Raw genomic sequence first — 8,712 nt, 5'->3', positions numbered from 1 at the left:
ACGCGTAGTAAGTTGGTAAAGTGTTTAGTAGCCTTAGTTACCCCTCCAAAATATATTTACTTCTTGGTAAACTCCATTCTTGAGGATTTTAGATGTTTACAACTTGTAAACATATTTTACAAAAATATTTCTTTATTAAACTTTCTTGTTTCTCTAGTGTTTATACACTTGTTTTTCCACAAAAATAGTATAAGTTTAGTAAAAACCATGATCTTTCAAAAATCATCTTTTTAAACTTGGTTTTCTTGGAAAAATCATTCACAAGTCTTGGATTTACAAGATTATTAGCTTACTTTGTTTATTACTTTTTCAAGAAATCATCTTGTTTTCAAGTTCATGTTTAATCAAGAAGATGATCATCTTGTATAAACACATAATCATCTCCTAACTTGCTAAATCATGTTTTTAATCACAATCTAGCAAGTTCCATGTAATGATCAACATCAATATATCTAGTACTCAACAAGCAACATCATTCATATGTTAAACAACATCATTCTACTCATATTTCATCTTATGTTAGCTTTATGTTTCAAGATTCAAGTGTATGTTCTTTAGTGTTCTTGTGTAAATCAACATAATATATCTTTTATCCACCGAAAATATGAAGTAAACAAGAGTTTAGATGAATCTTACTACTAGCTTCAAGCTAGGGAAGATCACAAGTGAAAAAGGAGTGGATAATAGCACACAAGAGAGGTCCTTCAAGTTCCGTGGGCACGAGCTTCCTAAAACACCTTGTAACACCTTGAGATAACCTTGGATTGGATGAATCTTGAAAGAAAAATGGTGATGGTGTTGCCGTGAGCTCCCAAGGGAGAGAGGAGGAGTGTGTTGGTGAATGAAGATGAAGGAGATGCTTGTTCTTATAACCATATACTTGAGTATTATCCAATGGTCATTATGTTTCTCAAAGTACCAACCATATCTAATCAAATCTTGGGGAGATCCATGAAAGATTCATAGTAGATTTAAGGTAATCTTAGGTGGGGCCATGCCTTGTAGCCGTAAACACCATATGGGGGGGGGGTACATTGTAAGTTAAATGGTAAATGAGTTAATTAGTGGAGGTTAAATGTAAAAGCTAGTGTTTTTATATGTAGGATGCTCTATGTAAAATGTTTAAGTGTTCGGGAGCCATAACTAGCTCAGAAAAAGTAAAACAATGCTTCTAGCAATATTTTGGTGTTCCGGGTAATGTCCGGTTGTTCGGTTAGATACCGTTCCATTAAAGTGCTAAGTTATACCGTATAGTGTCCTTTTTGTAACTTTTTGTGACACTTTTAATTCCCGACACTTAGGAAAGTATACAGGGCCATTTTGTCATGTTTTTGCACATTACTAGCATGTTAAAATGCTGATTTTTGTTAATTAATGCAGAATTCTGCACTTAGAGTGGGTTTTAGGCACTTTCTGGCACTTAAACTATCACCTAGTGACGCAGTTTTATGGTCCTTACTTCCCTACACTCCATACTAGTGTAGTACCTTGTCTCTGGCTCATATTGGGCCTCAAAACATTGTCTGTCTGGCACTGTCAGTATATTTCTGAGTTATCCGCTCACTATGCTAACCGTGCTTTGTGCATCATCTATGTCACTAAAGTTTGTATGCAGTAAATGGTTGTGAGAGTATGAAATATGATGCATATGTATGTATGATACAACAATCATAAAGCAGTTTATATCATCAGTTGTAATCAAGCACAATCATTAAGCATTAATCATAATTAATTAATTGTACGGATACATGCAAATTTGACAGTTGTCACACCCCCCTCTTATGTTGCTGTCACGATTACTGCATAGATGTTCAACCAAATCCGAAGATTCAAGTGTGTTTCCCTGTGACGGATTTTCATTTGGATAGCTTCTTTCTGGGCGTCGTTTATTAGTTGGTTCGTCAATTGGTAGGTGTCGTCGAAGTCGGCACATAAGGCTTTCCTCGTGTCCTCCAAGATCATGTTATGCAAGATAATACACGTATACATCATGCTTCTCATTTTTTACTCTTCACGATTATATGAGGGTTGGGCAATGATAGTCCAAACGCCCGTTCTACATCTTTTCTTGTTGACTCGTGTTTCTTCTTGTAATACAACTGTTTGACGTCATCCGGACATGAAAGAGTTTTCACCAACGTAACCCACTCCGGATAAATATCATCGACAACATAATACCCATATTTGTACTCCACATCATTTGAATAAAATGATGTATCTGGTACAACCCCGTCTTCGACGTCATCAAATAGATTTGATTGATGATTGTAAAACTTGGATATCATTGTTTGCATCTGCCATACCAAAGAGAGAATTGAAAGAGTTTGAATGTTTAGAATGTTTTGTGAGTTGTAATTGAGTTGAATGTGATTTTGGTTGAAAGATTTGTGTATATAAATAAAGAAAATGAAAAAAAAAATTAATTATTTGACCGTTGCCAACGGTCATAAACATCAAAATCAACACGTTTCAAGCATTGGCGCTCGCCAACCTTCTGGCGAAATGAACGATAGCGCCCCCTTCTAATTCCTCTGGGTGTGTGTGCGGGGCGCCATCATGCCTAGGTGGCATGGCACGCCACCCGACACCGCTCAGCCTATGGAAGCACACACATATGTCCGTTACTTTGCATACAATTAGCCCTCATAGATACCACCATCAAACATTGATACCAGCATGACACACCATATCCAAAACACCACCCTTGCATTGACTTGGCTCATAGTAAACACAAAATTCATACGATCATAAAATGGTATGAATAACATTTCAAGAACTACTTCTCTACCCTTGTTCTTACACATTACCCAAACACGATCTCACTTTTTATACAAATGACATCATTATAACAAAGTTGGAACAACTTAAATGGTCAACTAGAACCAAAAACATTTGCTCTGCAGCAAGGGCAATGTGCATTACCCTCCAACCACGGTAACAAACAATCAGAATGGAACCGATGCACGCAAGGAAGTTGCGCTATCTTCTCACTCGCTTTAAACCGATCTAGACAAATTGCACATTCATCTTCTTCAGATGATTTCCATCTTAACCACTTTTTCCCCCACCGAAGCCTCTTTAACCCGTTCTTTTTCGACCTCAATATCTCCATTTTCATATCTTCCATAACCGTTGTAGTACTACTTAACCTTCTTCCAACACTACTTAACGTTTCTTGACCGCCTTGCCTGCATAACTCAATCTCATAAATAAACAAACACACCTAGTATAATCCCACTCATAACAAAGCTATCAGCAGGGGTCTGGGCGAGTGGAGCCTCTATCCCAGGGAACATAGAGACTCCTCTCACCGAGATCCCCGGGAATTCACTTAAATAAATAAAAACCCAAATAGAAATTTTTGGTTAGATAGAACCATGGGGAGGGATCTATAACCTAGAGCAACAAAAATATGTACCTTTTAATATCTTGTTTTAAATGGCCTCTCAACCTCCCATCCAACCTTTCTTTAGCTTCTCTAGCTGCCCCACCTAACTTGTCATCTTCATCTGATCGATTCACCATGCTTCTTTGCTGAAAAAAAGAAGTCAAAATTACTCATAAATCCACACCAATTTTGACCACCCCCAAATTCAAATATGTGATAATTCATACCAACAACGAAGTGGGTGTGACATGGGTATCATGGAAAACTCTAATTCTAGCAGACCCCAACCCAGAACCAACCACAGACGACTGATCAGACCACCCACCACTCCCACGTATCCTCCTCCTTCTAGCACTTTCAACTCCGGGAAGCATGCCAGCCATTTGACGAAATGCCTCAAAGAAGGCTGTTTACTCTTGATTGATCTGATATGGGATTAGTGTAAGTAGGTAACGAAGTGAGATTAAGAGAAAGTTAAAGGAAAGATGTGTGTGTTTGTGAATCAATGTGGTTTGGAGGATGTTTGTTTGGTTAGGAAAAGGGTGAAAGTGGGAAAGAGGTATGAAGCTTCATGCATAGCCAATCAAGAAAGATGTAATTAACCAATAAGTAACCTGGTGGGGTCGACAAAGAGAAGCTACCGAACTCAATCATCATGTTGTTTGAGTTGTTTAACTCTTTCATGTGGATGAAAAGCAAAAGACATGTGATATTAAAGAGACAACTTATTCTTTTAATTTTTTTTTTTTGGCAAATTGGATTTAAATAATCCCAACTTAGTGTTATTGGCCAATAATAATCCCAACTCATTTAATCACCAATAATAATCCGAACTATTCACTTTTGTTTGTAAAATACTCCCAGTTAAAAAACCACTAACTAGGTTAAAAATTTGCTGATGTGTCATCTGATGTGGCCCTTTTAGCTGATGTGGCAGTCTACGTGGCATTTTTGATGACGTGGCAGCTGATGTGGTAGTCTACGTGGCATTTTTCGATTACGTGGCAACTGATGTGGCAGGTGACGTTGCAACCCACATCAGCAAATTTTTAACCTAGTTAGTGTTTTTTTAACTGCGAGTATTTTACAAACAAAAGTGAATAGTTCGGATTATTATTGGTGATTAATTGAGTTGGGATTATTATTGGCCAATAACAGTGAGTTGGGATTATTTAAATCCAATTTGCCTTTTTTTTTTTTGAACGGCGAAAATTATTTTAATTAAATTTCTATTTTTTGAGGTTGATGGTACATCAAATTAGTGGACAGCTAATGTATAAACTATGTGGTTCGATGCATAGTTCGTGTTGTTGCTTTATTTTAAATTAGTATTGAGCCCGCCCTTCGCAGCGGGTCGTAGGAAGGCATTGGTGCGGATGTACTTGTTACATGATATATCGATAGGTTATTAGGCTATTGGGTGTGGGGCTCGTCCCCAGGACGGCGAGTCGCGTCGAGAGCAGGTTATTCCACGCCCCTCCTGCTGCGTCACGTCATCATCGTCCCCTCCTAGTTGTTCTCGACGGGGCTCTCACTTTTTATCACAAACACATATACGTACATATGTATGTATATATAAAGAGGCTTATCCCCCACACCCTAGGCCAGGCTCATCCCCCATATCCGTTGACGTGGACGTCTACGTGGCGGATCATCCTCAAGGGACTACCCTCCTCCACAACCACTAGACGTCTAGACTTATGGACAATGCAAGCTTTAATTTAAACGACGATAAAAATAAGCAATCAACACAGTTAAGTAAAATGTCTAGAGTTAAAACTTAGATTTAACAATAATGAGGTAAATTAAAAAAAAAAATAGTTAAATTTGTCACCTTGTATATTGATGGGTAAATATAGACCATGTAGACTTAAATTTAAATGACGCTAAAAATAAGCATCCAACACGATTAAGTAAACATGTCTAAAGTTCAAAGTTAGCTTTAGCTATAATAAGTTGAATAAATAATAGGTAAGATAAAAAAATTAAACTTATAAAAAGATAAAAGAACAAATATTTGTTATAAATATAAAAAATAACTTTATTAAACTTTAACGCCCATATGATAGCTCTATTAAAGTTTAGAGGATTAAAACATAAATCATTTATAGAAAAAGAATTAGCATTAGACTTCCGTATGATAAATCTATTAAACTTTATGGGTATAAACTTAAATCATCTATAGAAAAAAGAATTATCAGATTGCAAGAGTGATATGATAACTCTACTAAAATTAAAAGTTAAAAACATAAATTACTATTACTATATATTAAAAAAGCAAATGAAATGAACATTTATTATAATATATTATAATCATATATTAGTATATTAATAATTATTATTAGTTTCTTTACTTTCTAAGTTGGATAAGTTTGGTGTCAATCAATACTGGTATCGAAAATATCGGTACGGTCCGGTTCATTATCGGTACATGAAGGTAAAAATCGATACCAGCTTTATACAGAAAACGCCAAAAGTCGCTACCGGATTGAGTTTGAATATCTTTTAGTTTGGGAAATTCGGTACTGCTACATGGTACCATTTGCTCATCCCTTATCAGAGCTCCGTCGCAAACGATACCGAAAATACCGGTTACGGTACCAGTATATGAAGTTAAAAATCGATAGCGAACCAGTACTAGAAACGCCAAATGTCGGTACCGAATTGGTACTTAGGATCCTTCTGTTCGGGAAGTTCGGTACCGGTACCCAATATTATTTGCTCATCTCTGACCACGGGTTTCATACGAACAACATCATTAACATACAATTTTTTTGGTTGATTTTCTTTCGATTATTTTTTACAGTTTTTTACATTTTCTTTTTATTCTTGTTAGTGGTTCCGTGTGCAACAAGCTTGTAATAATTTTAAAACACATGTAAACATAGACTAAATAACAAAATAAGTTCGCCGCAACGCGGCTAAGGTGATAAACCTAGTTAATAAATAAAAACAATAATATTCTAACCTTTAACTGTTCACAATATGATTTGTTATTATATAGAATTTTTGGAAATGGATCCATATCTTTCGCCTTTTACTTTTTGTTAAACTTTAAGATTTTACATTTTGAACGTATTGTGTTGAACCAAATCATTTCTTTTTTGCTTTAACAAACCTTGTTGAGTCTTTTGGTGTATATTAGTTCATTTCATTTGCACGGCATTTGCCATCTTGTAACCCCGACCGTTAAAGGAATGTGAATCAATCAATGTAGTTATATAAATCCAAATATCGTTTTAATGGGTTTCTAGAGTCACATGAAGCTTGCTTGGTTGGCAGAAGCAAATATTTTGGCATGTTACCTAAAAAACATATACATTTACATACGTTAACCATATCATCCACATAACATTACATATACATTTACAAAAAAAACATCACTAGATCCCATGGTTTTTAGTTAAGCATATATACATGGCCAATTTCTTTTCTAAAATCTTAACATGACAAGTAGATTAGATAATATCTTAACACGCTGACCCAAATCATTCAACGAATTGATAAAGAATTTTCTCGTTGAGCGTTCGATATACCCATAGTTTGTCAAGTCATTCCATTAAGGAATTTTGAAATTGTTAGCAGTGATACAACTATCATAGTCAACAAGATTACCAAAAATAACACAATGAGTTCTAAAGAGTTTACATTATTAAAATATGAAAGAGATATTATGTTAGAATCAAATAACATGTCTAAAATCTACAATAGTGAGTTGTTTGATTTTGTCATTGTAAGTATTGGATGTCAGTTGAAGCATATTCTTCCAACTACCATTACTCGTGATCTTTTTAATATTCATACATATAGACAATCAAAGGATTCCAAATAAAAGACTAGAAACTAACAGCCCAGATCATAAGCACATTACCATACCAACAACACTTTTTTTCTTTGATTCCGATTATTTCACAGTCTCTGTTCCAATGATTTCCATCTTAACCACGTTTTCCCCCATCGAAGCTTCTTTTTCGACCTGCAAATCTCCATACGCAGATCTTCCATCACCACTGGAGTAGTTTCTTGATTGTTTTGCCTGCATAATTCACTCACATAAATAAACAAACAAACAAACAAATGTTCCCAATAAAAGCTCACTCATATAGTAGAGCTATAAGCTATCAAAAGGGTTTTCGCGGGTGGGACTAATGCAAAACAAGGACGGTACTATTCGAATTATTACGCATGAAACTAAGAAAAGTGAGGCAACACAAGCTATAGTCATGTGCCAAAAAGGAAGAAAACTAAAATCTCCTTCGTACAACATATGACTCAACCCGACCCAATCCAGATAGAAAATTCCATAACCAAGTGATAGACATCCAAACACCAAAAAGACCCCAGATTTTATTATGCCTAGGGCCCATGAAATCGTCAAGCCGCCCTTGCGCAAACATGGAATAAAGACGCTACTTCCATGAGACCTCGCCCCCAAAACTCACTCACATAAATGAAAACCCAAATAGTAAATCATAACTTTTGGGGGGCATTTTCTATTTTTGATTTGGATTTCATTAAAAAACCTATAAAAATATATACCTTTATTTTTTTATTTGGATTTCATTAAAATAAAAAACCTATAAAAATATATACCTTTTAATTTCTACTTTTAAATGGCCCCTCAACCTCCCATCAAGTCTTTCTTTGGCTTCTCTGGCTGCCCCACCCAACTTCTCATCTTCATCTGATTGATTCACCATGCCTCTTTGCTGAACAAAAAAAGTCAAAATAACTCATACATCCACACCAATTTTGACCCCCCAAATTCAAATAAATCATGATTCTTACCAATAACGAAGTGGGTGTGAGATGGGTATTATTAGAAACTCTAATTCTGGCAAATCCCAAACCAGAACTGACGACAGACGACGGATCAGACCATCCACTACTCCCACGTAACCTCCTGCGCCTAGCGCTTTCGACTCCGGGTAGCATGCCAGCCATTCGACAAATTGCCTCAAAGAAGTTTTGAAATTAATAGAGGCTGTTACTCTTGATACAATCTTGATCTGATCTGGGATTGATATAAGAGATCGAAAGTAGGTAATAAACTGAAATTAAGAGGAAGGTTCAAGGAAAATTGGTGTGTTTTTATAGTGGTTTGGAGGATGTATGGTTCGTTTAGAAAAGGGTCAAAGTCGGAAAGAGGTAGGAAGTTTCATGCATGATAGTATGATACGGTTAAGACCAGAATTGTTAAAATAGAGAAATCTGAAACTTTAATGCTGTGTTCCAGAGATCCACTTAACAGGGGAAGGGGAGGGGAGGGAAAATGAGGTTTTTTTTGCCTGATAATAGTCTTTTCAATTTGAAAAGACATGGAG

At 36.0% G+C, this 8,712-nt stretch overlaps 2 protein-coding genes across 2 annotated transcripts; both read right to left on the bottom strand.

The window, feature by feature from the left end:
* Window positions 1–2,689: 2,689 nt before the first annotated feature.
* LOC110940287 (probable E3 ubiquitin-protein ligase RHY1A) lies at window positions 2,690–4,029 on the bottom strand. Its single transcript, XM_022181834.2, has 3 exons — window positions 3,616–4,029; window positions 3,419–3,534; window positions 2,690–3,188 (listed from the first exon to the last, which is right to left on the bottom strand). Exons 1-3 carry the CDS (start codon window positions 3,769–3,771, stop codon window positions 2,873–2,875), a joined length of 588 nt encoding a protein of 195 aa, XP_022037526.1. The 5' UTR covers window positions 3,772–4,029; the 3' UTR covers window positions 2,690–2,872.
* Window positions 4,030–7,017: 2,988 nt separating this feature from the next.
* Window positions 7,018–8,569, bottom strand: LOC110940288. The gene is made up of 3 exons (XM_022181835.2): window positions 8,177–8,569; window positions 7,982–8,097; window positions 7,018–7,424 (listed from the first exon to the last, which is right to left on the bottom strand). Exons 1-3 carry the CDS (start codon window positions 8,330–8,332, stop codon window positions 7,298–7,300), a joined length of 399 nt encoding a protein of 132 aa, XP_022037527.1. The 5' UTR covers window positions 8,333–8,569; the 3' UTR covers window positions 7,018–7,297.
* Between the last annotated feature and the right edge of the window lie 143 nt (window positions 8,570–8,712).

The sequence above is a fragment of the Helianthus annuus genome, chromosome 5 (assembly GCF_002127325.2).
Source record: "Helianthus annuus cultivar XRQ/B chromosome 5, HanXRQr2.0-SUNRISE, whole genome shotgun sequence".
NCBI lineage: Eukaryota > Viridiplantae > Streptophyta > Magnoliopsida > Asterales > Asteraceae > Helianthus > Helianthus annuus.
This window is presented reverse-complemented; position numbering and strand designations above follow the sequence as displayed.

Bases quoted from the DNA above. Each gene is read 5' to 3' on its own strand.
- LOC110940287 (XM_022181834.2), bottom strand. From the start codon at position 3,771: ATGGCTGGCATGCTTCCCGGAGTTGAAAGTGCTAGAAGGAGGAGGATA. The intron at 3,535-3,615 runs GTATGAATTATC...TCTTTTTTTCAG, and splicing joins TCACACCCACTTCGTTGTTG to CAAAGAAGCATGGTGAATCG. The intron at 3,189-3,418 runs GTACATATTTTT...TGAGTTATGCAG, and splicing joins TTAAAACAAGATATTAAAAG to GCAAGGCGGTCAAGAAACGT.
- LOC110940288 (XM_022181835.2), bottom strand. From the start codon at position 8,332: ATGGCTGGCATGCTACCCGGAGTCGAAAGCGCTAGGCGCAGGAGGTTA. The intron at 8,098-8,176 runs GTAAGAATCATG...TTTTTTGTTCAG, and splicing joins TCACACCCACTTCGTTATTG to CAAAGAGGCATGGTGAATCA. The intron at 7,425-7,981 runs GTATATATTTTT...TGAATTATGCAG, and splicing joins TTAAAAGTAGAAATTAAAAG to GCAAAACAATCAAGAAACTA.